Source organism: Arachis hypogaea, chromosome 2 (genome assembly GCF_003086295.3).
Source record: "Arachis hypogaea cultivar Tifrunner chromosome 2, arahy.Tifrunner.gnm2.J5K5, whole genome shotgun sequence".
NCBI lineage: Eukaryota > Viridiplantae > Streptophyta > Magnoliopsida > Fabales > Fabaceae > Arachis > Arachis hypogaea.
Genome location: NC_092037.1, coordinates 541443 through 566718, shown reverse-complemented (window position 1 = coordinate 566718; position 25276 = coordinate 541443). Strand labels below are relative to the sequence as shown.

Below are 25276 nucleotides of genomic sequence, written 5' to 3'. Positions count from 1 at the left end.
TGTAATAAAATCAAGCAAAAGGGGCAAAATTGTACAAGATGCATAGATGGGAAAAAAGATGATGATAATTAATAAATTAATAACAACAATACTATTATTATAATAATTTAATAATAATAATAATAATTATTATTATTGTAGATCCCTTCCTCTTCACCCCTTTATTCCTATCAGAGGAAGCAACAATAGCAGCGGCTCATCGTCATCATCATCACCCAAAAAAAAAAAAAAAATCTCGAGAGTCAAAGCTTCGAACCATTCTTCTTGTTTTTGTTTCTCTCTCATACTTTCTCTCTCTTCGGCGCTTTAATCATCCAGTTCGAAGATTTTCCCTTCTTCTCAGGTATGCCCTCAACTCTTTTTCCCCTTTTTCTGATTCTTCAAACCCCGTTTCCCAATTTTCCCAAAAAATCCATGCTTTTCGGGATTCCCAATCGAAAACCCTAGCTCCCGGGACCCAATTTTCGACCCCGCAATTTGGTTCTTAAGTTTGAGGTGAAGAAAATAGAGAAAAATTAATTTTGAAAAAATCGAGATTTGGACCCCGCCCAAAACCCTAGCTTTAGATCTTGGTTAGTAGTTCAAATTTCGAAGCTTTTTGTTGCATTAGGTTTGATTCTAGGGTTTCTGAAATTAGATGTTCAGCTCCATGTAGAATTCAGCTTGGATTTGTGGTGAAGTTAGGATTTTTAGGTGATTGAGCTTGTGGGTTTTGTCCTTGCATTTGAAGGAGTTTCGGTGCCGCAGTAATATGAGCTAGATATTCGGAGCTAATGAGAAACTGAACTGTTAGAAAAAAAAAAAAACAATGTTTTCTGTTTTCTCTTTCTGCTTTGAGTTTTGAACTTATGGATCGGAACTGGTTTGGTTTGTTTGAATTGTTTGTGGAACTCTCTGTCTGTCTCTTTGTAATTTATTACCGAAGTCCTAAGATATGGTTTTGGAGTTTATAATCGTGGCTGCTCCAAAATGATTTGCCACGAAGTTCATATTGTAGTTTGAAGTGCTAGTAGTAGCACTTTATATAGATACAATTTTCCATTTCGTGTTTTCAGTGGAATTCTTTTCTAGAGAAGTTTTAATGGGAACTTTATGATTTAATTGTTAGACGCCACATCATTACATAACGGTATTTAAACTATATCAGAGATACCACTTTCTCATCACTATTTCAGGGTCTAACGGTTGTTATTCACTTATTTAATGATATCGTTGTTGGCATGTTGACATTTGAAATGGTGGAGAAAGTGCTTTGGAGGGATATATTTAAAGATTTCTAACTTGGCTGTGTGTGCATTTTCTTAGAAGGATTAAGGAATATAGGTATCTACATAATAAATAAAACTTTTCCTTCCTCCAGCAGCTGGAGTGAAAATTGGATTTGTTGTAGGAATTTATGATTGTGTGTTCTTTTATTTTTCTAGATTATGTTTTGTGTCTAGCATTTTGACTGCATTCTGCAGACTGGAGTTGATTTATATCCCATCCTTAGCAGCTGTAGGAACTCCACTAATCCTGAAAAATATGTGCCAATCCCTTTTTCAATTAAACATCTTGTTATCCTTCATTCTTCTTCTGACATGTTTTTCTTGTTTGCTTGATTGGCATTGATTGGAAATGACTTAGATGACATTTTTTTATATGCAGTTTAGCTAATTACAGCTACTTGTAGTGGTATGATGCTTGGGGCAGTATGCCGGTTATAGTTGGGGGAAATGCAAAGGTATCATGCTGGCAGCTGCACTAGTGCAGTTAATAACAGTGCAATAGGTGGGCCATCTGCTAGAGATGGTGGAAGATCTGATTCATCTACTTTGCCAGCTAACTTCCCTTTGAATTCAAGGTAAGAGAATTTTTCTCTTGACGTTGTTCCATTAATATCACATTGCAAGTTTGATGCTCTGCTTGGATGTTTTCTTTTATGTAGATGACAGGCTATAATAATGTGTATATCTGTGTTTGCATGTTTGCAGCAGTGATAGTATTAGTTCCAAACGAAGTTGATTTAATGATAACACAGTTCAAAACTTTGCAATAGATTATGTTTATTCTGTATAATGGTCAAACCTGCATCTTATTTTAAAAGTCAAATTTGTTGTCTTCTGAGTGAAATATTAATATACTTAATTTTATAGAAATAGTTAAATAATTATTTACCTGGAAATATTGACTTTAACTAAGGAAAAGAATTTTTAAGGTGTTTAAGCCAGATATCTTTTCTTTCTTAAATTTGATTTCTTTCTCTAATCTGCAAACCTTACAATTATTTATTTTTCAATTAGTTATCACATATTTAGTTATTGGTAAAAGCATTCTTGGTTATTGAATCTACATAAATTAGAATTTGAAATTACAAATTAGGATTGGCCATTTAATTTTATTATAAATTTCTAGAATACTTGGAATAGCAGCTCTTCTTCTATTGAGGGTGGTTTGATCTCTTTGTTCTCTTTTTTCTGTTGAGTTTTTTTTTTAATCATGGTTTATAGTTTTTTTAATATAAATTACAATTCTGATGCTGTTAATCATTCTGAACCAACTGTTCTATTTGCAGGCGACAACCACAGTTAGCCCCATATAAGTTAAAGTGTGATAAAGAATCGTTGAATTCTAGGTACTTCATGAACCTAATAGCTCATTGCTTAAATATTGCTTACTTTGGGTTATAAATAATAGTGTCATACTGTGCTATACTGCTATTTTATGGGTTGAATTTACCTATTAATTGTTACATATAGAAATTTTGCATGTACAACATTTTCCAATTCTTTCTATATTGCTTTTGTTTATTTACCCAAAGCATTACCTGAAAGCTTTTTTTATTGTTGTGTAATTAAAATTAAATAATTTTCTTCTCAGGCTTGGACCACCAGATTTTCACCCCCAAACGCCAAATTGCCCTGAGGAGACTCTAACAAGGGAATATCTTCTATCTGGATATAAAGAAACGGTTGAGGGGCTTGAGGTGCATCATTATGTTCTGCTGTTTTGTTCATACCAAATTTGATTATGTTTTTATTTATTATTTTTCACTCATGGTCCCAGCTACCAGGAGTAGGATAAGTATACAATGTTCACTATTTTGTGTGTGTGCCTCAGGAAGCTAGAGAAATCTCACTATCCCAGGTTCAAACTTTTAACAAGACAGTTGTCCTTAATTGCAAGGAGGTGAATCCCTTTCCTCTAGTGTTCATTAGATATTCATTTCCACTCTGTTTATTTTGGTTTCTCTGAATTTACAGCACAACGTCCACTTTCTATTTTTTGTATTCATTCTTTCATTTGAAGCCTTTTTAGATTCAGGTTAACTCTTGTATCTTTCATCTTTTTTCCAGGCTATTAGAAAACATCTTAGGGCCATCAATGAATCTCGTGCTCAAAAGAGAAAGGTAACCTTAACTGTGTCTTTTTTGCATTTTATCCTTTCTAAACATTCTGCTTTTATGATAATTCCATTGTTGTCAGTTCTCTTGTTATTTTGGATTTCGTGCATGTATTTGATCCACATCATTGTGCTTACTTTGGCAGGCTGGACAAGTATATGGCGTGCCCCTCTCAGGATCACAACTTGCCAAGTCTGGTGTTTATCCTGAATTAAGGCCATGTGGTGAAGACTTCCGGAAGAAATGGATTGAGGTATACTTGGCTAGTATCTAGCTCACACTGCTTTCCTCTTTTTGCAAGTCTTGTAGTATGGTCCATCTATTTGTTCCTACTGAAATTGGTCTTAATTTTTTCAAAGAATGGTAATCAAGCTGGATGTAGGGTATGGAAATCATGGTGGAATCTGGATTGTATTTATTTACTGAAAGATACTTACAGGCCATAGCTATTAATGAATAGCAGAGATATTGTTATGTAATTTCCTATTGCCAATTCCTTAGGATTTTTGTTGTCCAGTCTGATGGGTTGATATGTCTCTAAAAATCTTTAAATATATTTACTATTGCTGGTACTTCAGTAACTCAATTAAAGTTCTGTTATAGGGATTATCTCAACCGCATAAGAGGTTACGCTCTTTGGCTGACCATGTTCCTCATGGTTATAAGAGAACATCCCTTTTAGAAGTTCTTATAAAGAATAATGTTCCATTGCTGAGGGCCACCTGGTTTATAAAGGTTACTTATCTCAATCAGGTAAGATTCTTCAATTTTGGTATATTTATCTATCTGATTTGCTGTTACCTTTTAATATTTGAAGGTACATTATGTTTGAACTTTGCAGGTTCGACCTGGTTCTGGTAGTATTTCTTCTGGGGCTGCTGACAAAATTCAGCTGGCTCGTTCTGAGGTTTGGACCAAAGATGTTATCAATTACTTGCAATCTCTTTTGGACGAGTTTTTCTCAAAAAATGCATCTCATTCTACTCATAATAAAGAGCGATCACCACAAATGTCTTATGCTGGATCACTACAGCACAAAAATGATCCGTTACTATCTATTTCTGATGGTGAAGAGCCATCCTTACATTTTAGATGGTGGTATATTGTTCGGCTACTTCAATGGCATAATTCTGAGGGGCTACTTCTTCCTTCTCTTGTCATTGATTGGGTTTTGAATCAAGTACAGGTGGTTTACATTTTCTATCTTCTATTTTAACAAATTCTATATATGCTGATTTTGGTTTCAGGTTTTAATTTTCTCATTTCTGTGCCTTCCAGGAAAAAGAACGGCTGGAGGTCTGGCAACTGTTATTGCCTATTATATATGGCTTTTTAGAAACTGTTGTTCTTTCTCAAACTTATGTGCGCACTCTGGCTGGAATAGCACTTCGTGTTATTCGTGATCCTGCTCCCGGTGGATCAGATCTAGTAGATAATTCTCGGCGGGCTTATACAACTTATGCTCTGATTGAGATGATACGGTATTTAGTACTTGCAGTGCCAGATACTTTCGTTGCATTGGATTGCTTTCCTTTGCCATCCTCGGTGGTTTCACATTCAATCAATGATGGGAGTTTTGCACTAAAACTAAATGAAGTTTCAGGGAAGGTAAAAAATAGTTCAGATGATTTCGGTCATATTATTTCATGCATTCAGAAACATGCCGAAGATCTTGCTAAGGCCGCAAGCCCAGGCTATGCAGGTCATTGTCTGGCCAAAGTTGCAAATGCCTTGGATAAATCTCTTGTGCTTGGTGATTTACGTGGAGCATATACATTTCTTTTTGAAGATCCCTGTGATGGAACTGTATCGGAAAGTTGGGTTGGTAGAGTTAGCCCGTGCTTACGGTTATCACTGAAGTGGTTTGGGACTGTAAGTACATCACTTGTTTATTCAGTGTTTTTCCTCTCTGAGTGGGCAACATGTGAATTCAGGGATTTTAGTGCTAGTCCTCCTTGTGACATCAAGTTCACTGGCAGAAGAGATCTATCCCAAGTACATATGGCAGTTAGACTTTTAAACATGAAGATGAAGGATATGAAGATTTCACCAAGACAAATGAATGGAAGCAGTCATAGAGTCAGTTATTTAGAGAAATGTTCAAATCAGAGGCATAATCAAGGATATGTGGGAAATGTCTCCAAAGTAAAATCTAGTTCAAAAAGTAACAGTTTTTCAGTTATGTTTGAAAGCCCTGGTCCACTCCATGATATTATAGTTTGTTGGATTGATCAGCATGTAGTGCACAAAGGAGAAGGGCTTAAACGGCTTCATCTATTTATGGTGGAACTCATACGTGCGGGCATACTTAACCCATTGGCGTATGTACGTCAGCTGATAGTAAGTGGCATAATGGATTTGAATGCAAATTTGGCTGACCTGGAGCGACGAAAGAGACACTATTGCATCTTAAAGCAACTTCCTGGTCATTTTATTCGTGATGCTTTGCAGGATTCGGGGATTGTTGAAGGGCCGCAGCTTGATGAGGCCTTGCAAACTTACTTGAATGAACGCCGCCTCATACTTCGTGTTCCTTCAAGTGGGAAGCAAGATGATGCTAGCAGTGCCAATATATCTGCCATCAAGCGGAAAGGACATCCAGCTTCTGTAAAGAGTGGGGCTTCTACTGTTACAACGTCAACTGATCCATCTAAAACTACTCTTTCTAAATCCGCATCTTCTAAAAATGCAAAAGATGGTGTTAGCATTGACGAACTGAAAGGAGCCATTATGGCCTTGTTACAGCTACCAAGTAGTATTGCTAATTTGAACACTACAGCAAGTGATGAATCTGAAGGCAGTGTTAGAAGACCTATCTTGCCTAACAGCAAGATTGATCAAGTGGAGGCTACACCTGGGTGTGAAGAATGTAGAAAAGCAAAGAGACAAAAGTTGAGCGATGAAAGAAGCTCATTTGCTCTAGTTCTTTCTGATGATGACGATACATGGTGGGTGAAGAAGGGGTTGAAATCCTCAGAGCCTCCCAAAGTTGATCAACCTCCAAAGTCAACCAAACAGGTTACAAAGAGTCGTCAGAAGAATGTGCGAAAGACGCAGAGTCTTGCTCAACTGGCTGCTTCAAGAATCGAGGGTAGCCAGGGGGCATCAACTAGTCATGTTTGTGATAATAAGGTAAGCTGCCCTCACCATAGAACAGGTACGGATGGAGATAATATGAGACCGGCTGATAGCATCCGAACAAGCCAGTGTGGGGATATTGTTTCCGTTGGCAAATCACTAAAGCAGCTACGCTTTGTTGAGAAAAGGGCAGTAGCATCTTGGTTAATTATGGTTGTTAGGCAGTTGGTTGAAGAGACCGAAAAGAATGTTGGCAAAGTTGGTCAGTTTGGCAGGCCCTTTCCTACAGCTGATGATAGAAGCTCAATACGGTGGAAACTTGGTGAGGATGAACTTTCTGCAATGCTTTATTTGATGGATAACTCTGATGATTTGGTAGCAACTGTGAAGTTCCTCCTATGGTTGCTGCCAAAGGTTCCCAATAGCTCAAATTCTACAATTCATAGTGGAAGAAATGTTATGATGCTGCCAAGGAATGTGGAAAACCAAGTTTGTGATGTGGGAGAGGCTTTTCTGATATCATCACTGAGAAGGTGCTGAAAATATCTGATTTTGATCTTTATGCTTCTGGTTGACAGTTTCTTTCCAATTTTTTATTTCTTAGTTTTATAAAAATTAACTTCCTTTTTCCACATTGCTTGCTATACAGGTACGAGAACATTCTTGTTGCAGCAGACCTTATTCCCGACACACTGACATCTGCAATGCATCGTGCTGCTGCTATTATAGCATCTAATGGAAGGATTTCAGGTTCAGGAGTCTTGGCATTTGCTCGGTATTTATTGAAGAAATACAGCAGTGTGGCTAGTGTTATCGAATGGGATAAAACTTTTAAGACTACTTGTGATGCAAGACTTTCCTCTGAACTTGAACGGTCAGTGGATGGGGAGTTAGGGTTAGTTCCATCTGGAGTTGAGGACCCTGATGACTTTTTCCGTCAGAAGATAAGTGGTGGTCGGTTACCTTCGAGAGTAGGCTCAGGCATGAGGGACATAGTGCAGCGTAGTGTTGAAGAAGCATTTCACTATCTCTTTGGAAAAGATAGGAAGGCCTTTGCTTCTGGTACACCAAAAGGTCCTGCTTTAGAAAAATGGGATAATGGATATCAAATCGCTCAGCAAATAGTCATGGGCCTCATTGACTGCATTAGGCAGACGCCAGGTGCTGCACAAGAAGGTGATCCATCGTTAGTCTCTTCTGCCATTTCTGCCATTGTTGGCAGTGTTGGTCCAACATTAGCAAAAATGCCTGATTTTTCACCTGGCAATAATCATTCGAATACAACGTTGGCAACAAGTTCTTTGAACTATGCCAAATGTATACTCCGAATGCATATAACCTGTCTGTGCCTGCTTAAGGAAGTCTTGGGAGAACGCCACAGTCGTGTATTTGAGATTGCTCTTGCAACGGAAGCGTCTAATGCTCTTGCTGGCGTTTTTGCTCCTAGTAAAGCATCTCGAGCTCAGTTTCAAATCTCCCCCGATTCCCATGATACTGGCAGCACTACTCCAAATGATGTGGGAAGCAACTCCAATAAAGTTATGGTTTCAAGACCAACAAAAATTGCTGCTGCTGTTTCTGCACTTGTTGTCGGTGCCATTATACACGGTGTTACCAGCTTGGAGAGAATGGTATCTATCCTCAGATTAAAGGAGGGATTGGATGTTGTACAATTTGCAAGAAGTACGAGGTCCAATTCAAATGGAAATGCGCGGTCTGTTGGGTCTTTTAAGGCAGATAGTTCAATTGAGGTTCATGTCCACTGGTTTAGATTGCTTGTTGGAAACTGCAGAACCATGTGTGAAGGATTAGTGGTGGAACTCCTCGGGGAACCATCTATTATAGCACTTTCAAGGATGCAGCGCATGCTGCCTGTAAGTTTGGTCTTTCCGCCTGCCTATTCAATATTCGCCTTTGTCAAGTGGCGACCATTTATTTTGAGTGCTAATGTTGCAACCCGTGAAGACATTAATCAACTTTATCAGTCTCTAACAGTTGCCATAACTGATGCAATAAAGCATTTGCCTTTCCGAGATGTATGCTTTAGAGACTGTCAAGGTCTTTATGACCTTATGGCTGTGGATGCAAGCGATGCTGAATTTGCAAACTTGCTAGAGGTGAATGGCTCCGATATGCATTTAAAATCCAGGGCATTTGCTCCTCTTCGTTCTAGGATTTTTCTGAATGCCATGATTGACTGTAAGCTGCCCCAAAATTTGTATACAAAGGATGAAGGGAGCCGGATTTCTGATGAATCTAAGCTTCAAGATAAGCTTGTTCATGTTTTGGATACCTTGCAACCTGCCAAATTTCACTGGCAGTGGGTTGCGCTCAGGTTGCTTTTGAATGAACAAGCCCTTATCGAAAAACTGGAGGCACATGATGGGTCCATAGCTGATGCTATACAGATGACCTCGCCTAGCGCTGAGAAAGCTGCTGCTGCTGCTGCTGCTTCCGAGAATGAAAACAATTTTATTGAAATACTTCTCACAAGATTGCTGGTTAGACCTGATGCTGCTCCCCTTTTCTCGGAGTTGGTTCATCTTTTTGGTAGGTCCCTAGAGGATTCGATGTTGTTGCAAGCTAAATGGTTCCTTGGAGGCCAGGATGTACTATTTGGTAGGAAGACCATTAGACAAAGGCTGCAAAATATTGCCGAGGGTAAAGGGCTTTCTGTTAAGGCTCAATTTTGGGAGCCATGGGGTTGGTGTAGTTCGTCTACAGATCCAGTGACTGTCAAGGGGGATAAGAAGTTTGATACCACAGGTCTTGAAGAAGGAGAAGTTGTTGAAGACGGCATGGATTCGAAAAAAGGCCTAAAAGGGTCCTCTCAAGCATCTGATTGTGAAGGCACTGGTGGGGACCAGCAGCATGTGACTGAGAAGGCTCTTATTGAGTTAATTCTTCCTTGTATAGATCAAGGCTCCGACGAATCCCGCAATTCCTTTGCAAGTGATTTGATTAAACAGTTAAATAATATAGAGCAACAAATAGCTGCTGTTACACGCGGGGTAAGCAAGCCAGTGGGAAGTACTTCCCCTGGAATAGAAGGTCAGACAAACAAAGTAAGCCGCAAAGCTATGAAAGGTGGTAGCCCTGGATTAGCTAGACGACAGGTAGTTGTAACAGATTCTTCTCCTCCGTCTGCTTCGGCTCTACGAGCTTCTATGTCATTGCGTCTGCAGCTGCTCTTGAGATTTCTTCCTATCCTTTGCACTGACAGGTAGTTAAGAGTATATTTTGTTGTGTTTAGAGTTGTTTATCTTGACTTGAATGAATGGTATATTTCTTGATTACCTATTTAGTAGTGTTACCTACTTGGGGGGAAGACTAGCCATTCATGTTCTCGACTGGGAGAAACGGAGAAAATGGCATTGAGATCCTTTTTTAAGTTATCTACTATTCATGTGCCCAAGAGACTGCCATTCATGGATTTAGTTGTCTATATTTAATAATTGAATTACAATGCTACAAATGAGTCGAATAAATCAATTTGTAAATTGAAACTAAGGATATATGTGCTGCTAGAAATTTGCTTTAATTGTTGAGGATGATAGTTGGAACTTCTAATACTCAATGATAGAGGCAATTGAGGAGTTTCACATGTTTAATATTGCAGGGAGCCATCTGTGCGGAACATGAGACATTCACTTGCTTCCGTAATCCTTCGTCTGCTTGGTAGCCGGCTTGTCCACGAAGAAAGTTCGCTGCTGAAGAGGGAGGTGGATTCATCTACTGAAGCAGCTGCTGGCGCAACTCTAGACTCTTCTGCTGAGGGTTTATTTGATCGTTTGTTGTTGGTTTTGCATGGATTGTTGAGTACTCATCCTCCGAGTTGGCTTCGGCTTAAACCTGGTTCGAAGACAATCAATGAACCTATGAGAGATTTTTCTGGAGTTGACCGAGACTTATTGGAGACTTTGCAGGTTTGGCCTTTCAACCTATGGATGTTGTATAGCTTTTGGTTTTGGTGACTCCAGTATTACACTGCTTTTGTCTTCTTGAATAATCATTTTTGTGTTGATGACATCATTGAATGTTGTCTAATGTTTTATATTGTCTAATACAGAATGACTTGGACCGCATGCAAGTGCCTGACACCATCCGGTGGCATATCCAGGCAGCGATGCCTGTATTCTTCCCCTCTCTGCGATGCTCTTTCTCGTGCCAGCCACCCCCTATTCCACCATCTGCTCTTGCTTGCTTGCAACCCAGCTTTATGAATCCTTCAACTGCCCCACAGAGGAATCCGGTTCCCTTATCAAGGATTGCAACTACTGCATCAGGGAAGTCAAAACAACAGCAAGATAATAATGATTTGGAAGTTGATCCTTGGACACTTCTAGAAGATGGTGCCGGATCTTGCCCTTCTGCAAGTAATACTGTGAGCATAGGAACCGGTGACCCTGCCAATATTAAAGCTGCCAGCTGGCTTAAAGGGGCTGTAAGGGTGAGACGGACAGATCTTACATACGTTGGTCCCGTTGATGATGACAGTTGATTAACAGGATTTTTATCATCAGTTCAAAGTGTATGATGGAGCCCCTCGTGACAGCGGGTTCTCGGTTGTCGAGAATCATCGCATGAATGGCATAAAGATGCTGTTTTTGTTCTTGCCGTTGGATTGAAAGGAGGCTGATGAGGGGCATTGTTTTTTTGAAGAAAATGGGTTGTAGGGATTTTTCCCTAATTAGCTTGGTTGACTGCTAACCCTGTTGATCACCAATCACCCCATCTTGGATTGTGCACTTCCCTGGCACAGTTCTTAGGTTTGTTGTATATATAGGGATATGATTATTTCAAATTTACCAATTGATCCGAGTAATATATCTCAAAAAATGTGATCTGTTTCATGCTCATTTTTATGCTCTAGTGTACTCGTGAGTGTGTGTTCACAATGTCTATAATCTTTTGGAGGAGCACTAGCACACACAAAGGGCACTCAACCTGTCAACCATTGTTTGTACTTTGATACTATATATTATGTTCAGATCACCATAGTTAACTGCTTGTTCCTTGAGCATTAGCATGAACTTTTTCATTAAATTTAATTCTCTTATTGTAATTTTGATACTATATCACGAGAAAGCATGTATTCACTTGTAACAAGAAGATACAATCACATTTATTTTGGGGTAAAATTTGATTGAGGTGGATTAGACGAGTTAATGATGATGATTGATATTATATAAAATATAAGGTAAGGACGTTTCGACTTTCGACTTTAAGTACAAAAGATAAAAAGCATAGCTCATTAGTCTACATAAAGAAGTCCGGGTGTTTGAATTTTAACTTGAGCATGTAATAATTTATCATTCAGTTAACGGTAAAATTTTAAATGGAATTTAGATTAGTGATGAATTAATTCTTAGTTTATTGAAATACAAAAAAAAATGAAAAACTTAATAGAAAAATACAATTGAGAGAAGAAAATTAAAGACTATTATTCGAAAATTCTACTATTAAAGGTAGTATTTATTTTTAGAAATTGAAATTGAAACTTAGTATTGTATTTAGTGATCAGAAGGATATAGAAAACTAACATTTTTTGAAACTAACATTTGTAAGAATAGAGACGGAAACTTTTAACATTTCTTTCCGAAATTATCATCATTTAACTTTTCAAATTCTAAATCTACTCCTCAATCTCCATATTTGTTTTAAACTAAACATGATATTGAGATAGACATAATTTAGTCTAATATATTTTACATCAAACATAACAGAGAAACTTAATTTAGTTTCCATCTTTTAGTTGATCTCCATCTCCCTTCCAAATAAACATATAAAATAGCTCAGAATCTAATAGTACAAAAATATTGCAGCTGTTTTTATCCCAATCAATCTATGAAGTTTGATCCCAAACTGTTTCCTTAAGAAGTTCCTAATTCCCTATTCAAATAGTCAATAAACATTCTCTTTGCGCTGTCTGCGTCCGAAGGAGGTGGTGGCCCGCTTAAACTTGTTTGCCCCGTCAGTTTGATGAAGGTTCGCCGCATCCTGCGAAGCTCCGGCAGCCCAACTGGCCTTGAAATATTGATAGTAGGCAAGTCTTTCCCCACAGAAATACCAACAAGAGGTCCACCAAAAGATTGTGATTGCGCCTCAGCTATAGTGTTTGTCACCTCCTGTGTTGCCTTGTCCAACTCATACAGAGAATTCGCATCCGAAAAACGACTTGTCTGAGTCGCAATAGTAGGCTGCAATATCTTGACATCCCTGGTTTTGGAATCCACCTTCTTGGTCAAGTATGAGACAGCATCCACAATGGCAGCACAAGATTTGTCTATTCCATCTCTGTGAGGCCATAGCTCAAACAACGGCGCATCCCACCGGTTTCTGCTATCAGGTCTCTCAAACCTCCTCACCAAATCATCAAAGATAGTATCATTGTAACTAGCTTCGCCTTTCGCCCTGCGCTCCTCGTTCCACTTCCTACAATTGTTTTCCTCCACATCACAGTAAACAACACAGTATCTAATCCCTGCTGCACGAGCCAAACACCATAACTCGTATCGATAACCCTTGATGCTATTCAAAGAGTCCACTATAATGATATTGTCTTTGGCCACAGATCTATCCACTTCGGAGCGAAGCACTCCTCTCAGATTCTTCTCAGAAGGCATATTTGCATAGCTCTCATTGCGATCTAGATGAAAGGAAGCTTCATCAATGATCCTCACTTGGTACTTCACTTCGGATTCTTTGAGAGATTCAGCTAGACAGAGTGCTGCTTTGGATTTGCCACTGCATGGTTGCCCGCAGATCACAACCAATGCCATTCCGGTCAGAAATTACCTCTCTTCAATGACCTGCAGCATAATAACAATCGATCCAGTTTAATTTTGATACTCTTAACAGTTTCAGTGAAATTATTTCCTTTCCTTTCAATTTCTCCACTAGAATACATACATACAGATCAAATTCCGAGGATTAATGGACAGCGTTATTTGCAAATCAAGTGTAACAATCCAAAATAATTATCGAAGAAGAGACAATAGCATCATCTGAAAATAACATAATGAGAATTGAAGGATAAAATATATGATTCGCATTCAGCAAACAATAACAAGAATAAGAACTAACCGCAGCGGCGAAAGGTGAAGAGCGAGGCGGTGTATCGAAGGAGCGATGCGAGATATTTGATTTGATTTAGAAGAAAAGAGATGAAAGTGATTAAGAATCAGAAAAAAGAAAGAGAAAGGGAAAGTGAAACCCTAGAGACTCAGATTCGCGGGTTAAACTATTCAGTATTCGCAGCTCAGCAATACTCCTCTTGCTCCCGAAAATATTTTCGTTTGAATTTTATATGCACTTATAAATATAACTGAATATTGAAATTAATAATAATAAACTTTTGAAATTTAAAGGATTTCAGATTTCTATTATATTTTATTTTATCACGTAATTCTAACCAATTTTATATGGTGAAGAAGCAATTTTTTTTTTTTTTTTTTTTTTTTACTTAGCTTGTCCATTTGAATATTCTCCATTTTTATGCTTATTTTGACCATTTTATCCAACAATAATTTTCAAATGATGATAGTAGTTTGTTACTTGTTACCTTTGGAACTGAATATGAAAATAGTAACCTGATGTGATGTTAAAGAACTAATTTTCATACAGGTACACTTGATTACCATTGTATAATACAATCATCTGCTACCTAAGTTTTAAAGACTATAGTTTACAGAAGAGAAAAAACAAAAGTACATGATTGGAAGAACATCTTGGTTTCTATACATGTTGGTTTCTCATTGACTTATCTGCACAATGAACATCTTCAATCCAAGCAACAATGTTGAATGCTAAGCCTTCTAAAACTCTTGAGTAGCTTTCTAGTATTGCTTTTCCTACATCCTGCACAACATCACTTTCATTAGCCTAGTAGGTGTTTGTCAAATTGTCTAGTTCAGTTTCATCTTGTTCTTTTTTTACGATTCCACCTTTTTTTCAGGGTACATTGAAAAATCAATATATCTTGACAATTAGTTGCTATATACATCCATCTTTTAATGATGTTCAAATTGACAAATATTTTAATTCGAAGAAAGTATATACCATGACTCACAATACCAGAATGAAGGCAATGGTGAGTTGAAGTAGCAACCAACCACTTTTTGATGCCTATTATATTATGAATTTGAACATAGTTAAACTCACCTGATTGTATTGAATTTTGCATGTGTCCAAGGAAGTCTGTGAAAGTTCAGGATATCTTTGCTTCAAGCAGAACAACAAAGTCTCAGCTTTCTCAGCTAACAAAAAGTTCTTGTCTTTGCGGTCGGTTTCGGCCATGAGATCCTTCACTTTGTTCCATGATGATTTTGAATTGCTTAAACAAGCCTTTCGCCGCCATGTGTACATCGAAGATTCAACCCTGTCTGCCAGCTCAAGTGCTTCATGTTCAGAGCTTATTTTAAGGCAATCAAGAAGGTGATCAGGTGAGAATTTGTCTGCAGAAGACATATAGCGGTAAACTGTGTCCCCTAGGCATGCTCTTCCACTCTGAACAAATTGATGATAAAAAAGTCAAATAAATTGAAATGGAAATGCATTCTCATGCACTCAATGTGTATAGAAGATTTTGTTGGTTTATTTTTGCTAGTGTCATGCATTTGTAATAGATGTAACCCTTTATGCCAAATGTAGTTCTAAGTAACTTTCAAAGAAAGCAAAAGATAATTGACATGAAAATTTAACTATTTGTCCTTGATAGTGTTTTTATCTATTTTTCTACTATTAAACATAGCTCTTGAAGAAACAAAGTTGCATTATTGCCATCAGGATCAAATTTAGTGAACTCTGAATAAATTATATGTGAACAATGAGGACTAACCTTGGGAAGATTTGCCATGTATGTCTCAGGGATAACCATCTCTGCTAGAACACTGCTATTTATTGCCATGGCTGCTTTATGAATTTGATTTGCACAATCTCTTTTCTCAATTAAGTGCTTCCTTGACTTATCAGAGAGGCCACCAGGGTGAACACAGGGAACTGGCAACCACCATTTCTCATCTTTCCTCTGAACAACCACCCTTCGAAACGATCCAGCACGCGAATTCCCCGACATACTCCCTTGTTCCGCATACCAAAATTCAGTATCCTTGAAACTATCCAATATTTCCTGTCAAAATATAAAAAAGCATTGTTCATAACCTTAAAATGTTGGGACGAAAACATTGTTGTCAAACACAAGAAGCAAATTCAAGGTGTATTTTCTTACCATAAGCAATGTGTCAAGTTTCTGTAAAGCTGGAAGGTTGATATAAATATCTGATCTTGGTCTGCTTGTCATCATCTGGGACACATAACCAGATGTAAAAAACATTGTTCATATCCTTGAATTGCACGCTTTGTAGGTATAGATGGTAAAGTGCACATAAAAGGTTCATTATGATAAAGGATTAACTTTAGTTTCAACTAATTTAGCAGATGTCAGATACTAACGGTTGGTTGAGACAAGAGAAAAAAGAAAGGAAAATATAACTATAGTTCACCTCTACAATTGTGCCATCATCTAAGCATTGTGCAGTTGGAGCAAATTCAACTATGTAATCACAGAGAGATAGAAGACAATTCATTTCTCTTCTCCACATGGCTTTCTTCTCAGCCTTCAGAGGCTCCAACTTCAGGTTTTGTCCAAAAACAGTTGCTGCAGAATTTTCCCAACCAAAAACATGTTTAGTGGAAGAAAAACAATAACATTTACCAAAGTAAGATATTGCCTCTATTAAAGATATTTATTACCATAAAGGTTAGTAATGGAGTTTGAGATTGTAACTGCAGTGCATACACCTTTTCCACCACCAGACATGTCTTCCCCCAATAGAAGCTTTGCAAATCTTTCCTTCATCATTTCAAGCTCTGCAAGTGACCACACAATTGAGCTAATTTCTACAAAACTAAACTTCTTCATAGATAAATATATTTTAGTTTATGAAATTATACCAAAATTTTGTTTTAGTCCATGAAAAGGTGTAGTTTGTTTTAGGTCCCCAATTTTAGAAAAATGTGCATACCTGGTCTTAGTCCCTGAATTATGCTGTGACAGGGACAAAAATAAGAAATATAAGTTTTTGAGGTTTCTTTTTAAGGATCATTTATGATAATTTTATGCAAATCTTTCCTTCATTATCATTTCAAGCCTCTGCAAATATAACAAATTTATGAAAAATGTGTGCAGTTAATCTTAGTCCCTAAATAATACCTGTGACAAGGACCATAATAATCTCAAAGAAATTTAGACTAAAACCAACCAAAAATATTTTTTTATAGAAGTTTAACAAAAAGCTGTGTATACCAACCTGACTCCAATAGATCAAGATCATCAGATTTACTATCTAGTGAATGCATCCTCTTCTTCATTCCTCCAAGACTTGAAAGAGCAGCTCCATGATGATGACTAGACTCGGTTTTCATGGTGGCGGCGGCAATCCACCGAGAAGGCGGCGAAGGTTGAAGATCACTACTAGCAAAACTATGATTGTCATCAACAGGCTCTAATGATGACAAGTTTGAGGCCTCTGAGTTACTCCTACAATATGCAAATGAATCACCACTGAATGGAGAGTATTCAGTACTTTGATCATTTTGATCCATAGAAGAAGTTGATTGCTGATACCCCAAATCAGAACTTTCATCAAAACTTGATGAATTTTCCATTTCTAAGTCCAAAAACTTAATCTATGCTCAATTTTTCTCAATACCCTGCAAATACATAATCATGAAAGTTGAGTCATATTTTGAGTTAGTAAGGTGACATACTATGATATAAAAGCTTAGCATAAAAAATTTACATTGCAATCAAAGCTATATAAACAAAAAAGGAAAAAAGGTGCTATATTAAAAGAAAAAGGTGGCAACATGTATGTTCATGACTTGTTTATACAAAAAAGCAAAAGCTAACAAAGAATGTTCCTGCTATAAGAGACCTAAAAATAATTCAGCTGTAGAATGCAGTAAAGTGTATGTGAATAAAGCATTGTCTGGTTTGAGAACTTTGTGGGAATGAACATCGATTAAAAAAAAAAAAGCTAAAAAACTAAATATTTAAAACTTCAAGACCAATAATAATTAAACCGTTGGAACAAAAGCATTAAAAATAATTAAAAAGCAACGGTCCCCAACATTCTTTTTCATGCTACCTTTTTTTTTTCAATTAATTTGTGCTTGGTTTTGAATTTGAAACTGTAGCTTAGATAAACATCATTTGAAACAGTTCCCTGATTCCCTCCTCAGTGATTGTGCCTTTATTTATCCAGAAGAAGAAAGCAAGCTTTGTTTCAAGGACTCAGAAGCTAAGAAACCAAAAAAAGAAGAAAAAACTAGTAGCAGATATGTCCAAAATCATTGTATAGGAGCAGAATAAGACATAAAATGTGATTATAATTTATATATATGATTAGACATAACATTAAATAGGATTCTAATCTTGTTTGCATTGGTTAACATTTATTTAAGTAGACGAGTCACGAGTAAATTGATCACTCGATCAGCCCAAGTCAGTTAGACTAGCTATAAATTGATTGCATTATTTTGTACTTTGACCTGAATCACTACTTGTTTAGGTAGTTGATAATATTAAATGTTTTTTGTCGGTTTTTTTTAACTCTTATTTTATTATTACTCTTTTTAAGTTTTAACTTGTGTGAAATTTACCATGCAAGATTCTCTTCATTTCCCAGGCTATGAAACACTATTACAAATTTATAATACGCCGGTTTTTCAGATAGGATAAAGATGAATTAACAAGAATTTATGGTCAACAAAACAGGTTGATGAGTTATGGGTGAAGATTGAATGAAATGGCTGCATGTGAACCATATGAACTAGAAATCAAGATGCTCAATTTACACATATCAATGATTCTCTAATATTTTAATAGCTTTCAATACTCATTTATTTCCCCTAGTACATACATAGTACATTCATCTTAATACAAAAATCCTCATTAACAAAAAAAAATAACCTTTATACATATTATTTTATTTTTTTAACAAAATAATCAATTAATAATTAGAATAATTAAAGTAGAATAATCAAATATATTATAATTAAATAATCAAATGTTTTTACTAACATAATCAAATTCTTTTTATGATTACTAAATATATTCCTATAATAATTGATTAGTAGCTGAGATTTTGGGCACAGGATTCGGTGGTCCAGGAACCTTTGGACGACTTAGTGGTCCAAGTAGGAAACATGTTTTTAGAGTTTTTTTATCAATTGCTACGTAGTCCTTGAACTAATTTTAATTACAAATCAACCCCATATATTTTATTTAATTATAAAAATAGTTTTTTATTTTATAAATTATTATTTTATCAATTATCTATTATATTTATTAACAATCAAATACAAAAATAACAACCAATTATATCCTCCATTCATCCTAATAATTCCAATTGATTAAATAATTAACTTTGATCTCGTTACGTTCGTCCATGGCTTCCAAATCGTGTTTACTTGAAATTCAATCGATTGGTTTTTCAAAACAATCGATTGAATGATAACTCAATCGATTGGTTTACACTATATCACAAAACAATCGATTGAAAGTTGTGAGGTAGAATGGTAAAAAGCTTATTCCAATCGATTGTTTATACTTTCCAATCGAATGAATGCCTCAAAACAATCGATTGTTGTTGTTACTCAATCGATTGAATTCACGAAAACAACATGGATTTGCCAAATACAATCGATTGGAAAGTGATGACATTGAAGTTTTAGCCAAATTCAATCGATTGGTAATGTAATCCAATCGATTGGAAGGTGATGAAGTTGAATGTTTTGCCAATTTCAATCGATTGGTAATGGTACCCAATCGATTGAAATAAAACTGTACACTGAAAATTTATAAATTCACTTTTGCTTCGCATGCTGCAACTACATACAAGAAACTAAAAAGCACATAAAATAAAAACAGACAATTAATTACATGATTGTTCTATTTTAAATTTAATGTGTTTGTCTTCTGGTCCACTAAAATAAAATCAAGAAAATAATCTATGTTTAAATCAAACGCAGGACCAAGATGCTCAACATCCATAATGCCTAATGAAATAAATTATATTGCATAAATCACAATAAAATAGCAATAGTACAAATAAAGTAGTCATACAAGTTCATACCATATAGATATTTGTTAAACTTTATTTGGACTATTGCTATTTTATTGTGATCCATGCATTATAATTTATTTCATTAGGCATTATGGATGTTGAGCATCTTGGTCATGCGTTTGATTTAAACATGGATTATTTTCTTGATTTTATTTCAGTGGCGCAAAACCAGAGGACAAAGAGATTAAATTTAAAATAGAACAATCATGTAATTAATTGTCTGTTTTTATTTGATGTGCTTTTTAGTTTCTTGTATATAACATGCATTAGTTGCAGCATGCGAAGCAAAGGTGAATTTATAAATTTTCAGTGTCATTTCAATCGATTGGGTACCATTATCAATCGATTGAAATTGGCAAAACATTCAACTTCATCACCTTCCAATCGATTGGATTACATTACCAATCGATTGGATTACATTACCAATCGATTGAATTTGGCTAAAACTTCAATGTCATCACTTTCCAATCGATTGTATTTGGCAAATCCATGTTGTTTTCGTGAATTCAATCGATTGAGTAACAACAACAATCGATTGTTTTGAGGTATTCATTCGATTGGAAAGTATAAACAATCGATTGGTATAAGCTTTTTACCATTCTACCTTACAACTTTCAATCGATTTGAGTTATCATTCAATCGATTGTTTTGAAAAACCAATCGATTAAATTTCAAGAAAACACGATTTGGAAGCCATGGACGAACGTAACGAGATCAAAGTTAATTATTTAATCAATTGGAATTATTAGGATGAATGGAGGATATAATTGGTTGTTATTTTTGTATTTGATTGTTAATAAATATAATAGATAATTGATAAAATAATAATTTATAAAATAAAAAACTATTTTTATAATTAAATAAAATATATGGGGTTGATTTGTAATTAAAATTGGTTCAAGGACTACGTAACAATTGATAAAAAAACTCTAAAAACATGTTTTCTACTTGGACCACTAAGTGGTCCAAAGGTTCCTGGACCACCGAATCCTGTGCCGAGATTTTGTATGTATATAGTATATAGTTGTATTTAATATTAGGCTTGGGTTGGTAAAGTTTTTCGAAGAGGTGCTTGAGCTTTTTAAAAGTACAAGCACTTCATTTTGTATTTGGTAAATAAAAAAGATCATGTGCTTGTGCTTGTAACTTTTAAAAAATTGGGATACTTTTGAAAACACCTAAGATAGAGCTTTTTAAAGTTTGGCTTGTGCTTTTAAAAATTTAAAAGTCTAATATAACCTCATATGTTAACTCATTTTTTAATTTAATACTTGCATTTATGTCTATTATAGTATTTTTAAATTTTAAAAGTTATTTTACCAAATGCAATTGTTGTTACTTGTATTTGTTAAAAATAATTTTAAATTTGATTTACCAAACATAAATGTTACAACTTTTAAAAAACCATCTTTTAAAAGTTAGCTTTTATAAGCTACTTTTGAAAAGTAAAAACTTTACCAAACTAAGCCTTAGTATGCAGTTTTTTCTAATAGTTGCATTTAAGTTAGCTAATTAGTTATGTTATACATACATACTAAAAATTAATTATCATACATACTGATGAATATATGTTAAAATATTAAATATACATTGAAAACTTATAAATAATATAAGCTACTTTTGAAAAGTAAAAACTTTACCAAACTAAGCCTTAGTATGTAATTTTTTTTAATAGTTGCATTTAAGTTAGCTAATTAGTTATGTTATATATATATATATATATATATATACTAAAAATTAATTACCATACATACTGATGAATATATGTTAAAATATTAAATATACATTGAAAACTTATAAATAATATATGTAAATAAGTCATTCTTGTTTGAAGTATATATATATATATATATATATATATATATATATATATATTAGTTGTCTGTATCTAATCATTTATATTTATGAAAAAAAATTAAAAAACCTATCTAATTAGAAAATAGGATCCCAGTTGCTATTTTCTATTTTGTTGGTTGGAATTTAATAGTACTGAAGTAGCTGGCCTATATAATTGTATAATTAAGGGTTAGTTAGAAAGACATTCATGTGAACAATTATTATTATTATTATAGGGTTTGGGAGGCACAAAGATGTTCAAAGACGTGCAACCCACATTTCTCAAAATATTGTCTTGATTTGGCTCAATGCTGCTTGATGAAGAATTAACAGTCTAACAACCTACAAAGAAATTACGGTATTCACTATCTCAATATATTAAAAGTCAAGGCTATTTAATATAGCATGCACGTATAGGGACGTTTCAACATTATGTTTAATTAAATTAATTAAATATTAGTATGTGTAACAAACAAGGAAAAAGATAATCAATTTAGGTTAGTTCTCAGCTCACTCGTCCGTTTAAATAAGTATTGAAGGTTTAAATTTCACTTTGTATATGCAATAATTTACTGGCTAGTGACAAACATGAATATAAGACAATTTTTCTAATTTCTCAATGTATTTCCATTTTTTTAGTTTATAGGTTATTATTGTAATTATTAGAATATTATAATTAGGGAACAAAATCAAAAAAATATCAAAGAGTATTAGAAAAAAATTAATATAATTTATTATGATATTATTTCATAACGAATGTACTCTTAACGTACTCTTGGTCTATATATTGGTAAAAACCTTGTAATTCATGATGAAAAATATGAATAATGAAAATAATATTTTTTTAAATAATTCTTCGTTTCTTTCGTAAACTCTTTGTACCATGGTAATATTTTTTTTAATCTATTAAAGTATGTAAACAAAGAACATTTATTTATTTTAAGAAATAAGAATTAAACTTATATGTAAACAAAGAACATTAGATAACTAACTAAACTTTGAAAGATATGTATATATATATCTTTGGCGAACTAAAATTGGCACTAAGCAATAACAAAAAATTCATCAGTAGTTATTCTACTGGAGGTTGTTATCATCTTCAACAGAATTGTTAGTAACAACGCCAATGAAATCAGCAAGATTGCCCCAGTTAGGATCAAACTAACCCTGGAGTTGTTATCATCGTCAGCAAGATTGTTAGCAACATTGCCAATGTAATCATCATTGCCAGCAAGAAAATTATCGGCAAACTGATTCAGGGAGTTGTTATCATCGTAAGCAGAATTGTCAGCAAGATTGTTATTATTCATAAGACCAACGACAAAATTATCCATGTCATTATTAAACTGACCTTGGAGATTGAATTGATGTTGGACAATATTAAGAAAATTGACGTCAAACTGAAATTGCATCTGGTTCGAGTGAAGTGGTTGGTCAAGGAAGAATAGTTCATGCAAGTATAAAGTATCAGCCCACAGCTCATGATTATCATCCGGCATTAGGAGAATGTTCCCTGCTAAAGAGTTCAGAAAAAAAAAAGCGACGAAGAATTATTTAGAAAAATATTATTTTTATTATTCATATTTTTTATAATAGATTACAAGGTTTTTACTAATATATAAACCAAAGAGTACACTAAGAGTACACTTGTTATGGAATAATATCCTAATAAATTACATTAATTTTTTTTTAATCTTCTTTAATATTTTCCTAATTTTGTTCTCTAATTATAATATTCTAATAATAATCACTTACGATTTCAATTAGGAGAATTCTGTTGCTATTTCTTTGGTTTCACATTAAATTTTATATCAAATTCTGCTACTATTTCTTTGGTCCCACGTTAAATTTTGTATCACTCTTTTAAAATAATGCAACTACCTTCATTTAGAAAAAAGAAAAGAAAAGGATAAAGTATATAGATAGAAGTATTCTAATCATACATGATTTATTAATTAGTTGAAGCCTATAAGCTGTTAATTATTATTATTATTATTATTATTATTATTATTATTATTATTATTATTATTATTATTATTATTATTATTATTATTATTATTATTATTATTATTATTATTATTATTATTATTATACGAAATTTTATATTTTATCATCTAAACATACTATACAAATCGAAAACTAGTCCCTAGCTAATAAAGAAACTAAAGAGGATGTTATCCTTGAAAAATAATCTAATTATAATGTGTTATTATTGCATGAATTTTGAGATACCAAAGATGAAAGTCAAATATTTTAATTATTAATTTAAAAGTACACAGTTGAAATATCTTAGTTATAAAAACTCAAAACAAACTAAGGACATTACATGAGTCTAGAAGTACGTGTTCAAACTGGTAATTTATAAAAATTTAACAAATAGTAGCAGCCATTATAGTTTCTATCAAAATTAAATGATAATCTTAATTTCTCTTTATTACTTTCTCTTTAATTATAACTCTTTTTATTACAGAAAAGCAATACTTTCCACCATGATATTGTCCTCCATAGCTTCATAAAAGATCCAAAAATTGAATTTGTTTCTTTCTTCGGAGCAATGAATTCTTTCCCCATCACATTCACATACTCATAATTTTCTTTCTGCAAAAAATTAAATACTAATTAATTGTTGATTATCATTTCGATAATTAAATTCAACACACACAAAATAAAAACAGAATTAAATTTATTATTACATTTGCAAAGAATTTTAATCCAATCTTTATCTGTCCTTGGTACGTGTGATCTTCAAGGACCACATTATATGGAGCTGGTTTTATTTCTATATGTCCTTCTTTAATTCCTTCCGTGATTAATCCACCTATGTAAACCCTGCTTTGTAGGAACATGAATTCAAAATAAGATTCATAAATATGAAATTATATAGAGATAAGAAGTCCACTAGCCAACTAATTTCACAATATATATATATCTTACAAAGAACGAAAAAAATAATAATTAATGAATTAAGTGTTAACATTTGTTAATAAATTACTTATGACTTATGAGTAAGGTTTGTCTATATAATATAACGATAATATTAGAGAGAAAAAAATTGCTTAAATTTATTATTTATATTTTGATCCATAATATAAAGTTAGGTCTAAAAAGTTAAAAATTTATTTAATAAAGGTGATTTTTTTATTCTATTTCATAGAGGTTGGATATGACGATGAAGATCTGTTCTACTTATTTGAATAAGCAATTGACTCTTAAAATATCTCTTATTATTTTTTTACTCATCTAAAAGGGAGATTTCAACATATTACCAAGATAAATAAACTGTCACTATACTCACCATCAAAAATAGAATTACTCTAAAAGTTGTTACTTTTTTTTATTATAAAGACACTGACATATATTCAAGTCTTAATTTACTAAAAATCTGCTGAAAGCTCTTGTTAACTTAGGTATCGAAGTCACTTGCAGATACTACTACCCACTTTCTTACGAAGAATTCGAATGGCGATGCCAACACAAGTCAAACCCTGCCTCACAAAAAGTCTAGACCTCACGTTTAGATACAATAGCAACCTAATTTAAGATAACCTTTAAAACACTTATCTTATTTAATATTTATTAAATTTAATAATAATTAATAAATATTAAATAATAAAACAAGTTCTAATTGTTTTTAGTTAATATTTTCTGTTATTAAATATTTTTGATAATACAATACCAGTTAAAATTAAAAATTATTACACACTTTTCTATAAAGCTTATTGTCTGATTTTTAACTTTAAGACATCAAACAAAGAGTAAGAAAAAAATATGAATGAGATGAATTAATTAATTACTTGGCTTCACCCACAAATCCACCATGTCTATAGGGTTTTGTGTCCATGATTGTGC

General features: G+C 34.0%; 3 protein-coding genes across 6 annotated transcripts; 1 reads left to right on the top strand and 2 right to left on the bottom strand.

Moving 5' to 3' along the window:
* Positions 1 to 124: 124 nt before the first annotated feature.
* LOC112730414 (mediator of RNA polymerase II transcription subunit 12) lies at positions 125 to 11602 on the top strand. Its single transcript, XM_025780505.3, has 13 exons — positions 125 to 343; positions 1648 to 1843; positions 2555 to 2614; positions 2860 to 2965; positions 3100 to 3168; positions 3336 to 3389; positions 3529 to 3636; positions 3987 to 4136; positions 4225 to 4569; positions 4662 to 6994; positions 7111 to 9684; positions 10081 to 10387; positions 10531 to 11602. Exons 2-13 carry the CDS (start codon positions 1716 to 1718, stop codon positions 10960 to 10962), a joined length of 6666 nt encoding a protein of 2221 aa, XP_025636290.1. The 5' UTR covers positions 125 to 343; positions 1648 to 1715; the 3' UTR covers positions 10963 to 11602.
* Positions 11603 to 12115: 513 nt separating this feature from the next.
* LOC112730399 (protein KTI12 homolog) lies at positions 12116 to 13782 on the bottom strand. 2 transcript variants are annotated; one of them, XM_025780490.2, is made up of 2 exons: positions 13548 to 13782; positions 12116 to 13273 (listed from the first exon to the last, which is right to left on the bottom strand). In XM_025780490.2, exon 2 carries the CDS (start codon positions 13241 to 13243, stop codon positions 12335 to 12337), a length of 909 nt encoding a protein of 302 aa, XP_025636275.1. In that variant the 5' UTR covers positions 13244 to 13273; positions 13548 to 13782; the 3' UTR covers positions 12116 to 12334. The 2 variants fall into 2 exon arrangements, with proteins under 2 accessions (XP_025636275.1, XP_072068255.1); XM_072212154.1 differs by having other exon boundaries at positions 13374 to 13745.
* Positions 13783 to 14059: 277 nt separating this feature from the next.
* On the bottom strand, positions 14060 to 17838 carry LOC112730394 (rop guanine nucleotide exchange factor 3). 3 transcript variants are annotated; one of them, XM_072212118.1, is made up of 8 exons: positions 17612 to 17838; positions 16772 to 17174; positions 16215 to 16331; positions 15965 to 16119; positions 15691 to 15765; positions 15301 to 15591; positions 14625 to 14969; positions 14060 to 14321 (listed from the first exon to the last, which is right to left on the bottom strand). In XM_072212118.1, the coding sequence occupies exons 2-8, from the start codon at positions 17127 to 17129 to the stop codon at positions 14199 to 14201; spliced, it is 1464 nt and encodes a 487-aa protein (XP_072068219.1). In that variant the 5' UTR covers positions 17130 to 17174; positions 17612 to 17838; the 3' UTR covers positions 14060 to 14198. The 3 variants fall into 3 exon arrangements, with proteins under 3 accessions (XP_072068219.1, XP_072068240.1, XP_025636269.1); XM_072212139.1 differs by lacking the exon at positions 17612 to 17838 and adding an exon at positions 17399 to 17521; XM_025780484.3 differs by lacking the exon at positions 17612 to 17838 and having other exon boundaries at positions 16772 to 17257.
* Positions 17839 to 25276: the final 7438 nt, after the last annotated feature.

Coding starts and splice junctions, on each gene's coding strand:
- LOC112730414 (XM_025780505.3), top strand. CDS start 1,716: ATGCAAAGGTATCATGCTGGCAGCTGCACTAGTGCAGTTAATAACAGT. Junction 3,169..3,335: donor TTGTCCTTAATTGCAAGGAG/GTGAATCCCTTT, acceptor TCTTTTTTCCAG/GCTATTAGAAAACATCTTAG. Junction 4,137..4,224: donor AGGTTACTTATCTCAATCAG/GTAAGATTCTTC, acceptor TGAACTTTGCAG/GTTCGACCTGGTTCTGGTAG.
- LOC112730399 (XM_025780490.2), bottom strand. CDS start 13,243: ATGGCATTGGTTGTGATCTGCGGGCAACCATGCAGTGGCAAATCCAAA.
- LOC112730394 (XM_072212118.1), bottom strand. CDS start 17,129: ATGGAAAATTCATCAAGTTTTGATGAAAGTTCTGATTTGGGGTATCAG. Junction 16,332..16,771: donor TCTTGATCTATTGGAGTCAG/GTTGGTATACAC, acceptor GGTCACTTGCAG/AGCTTGAAATGATGAAGGAA. Junction 15,592..15,690: donor AACTTGACACATTGCTTATG/GTAAGAAAATAC, acceptor ATATTTTGACAG/GAAATATTGGATAGTTTCAA.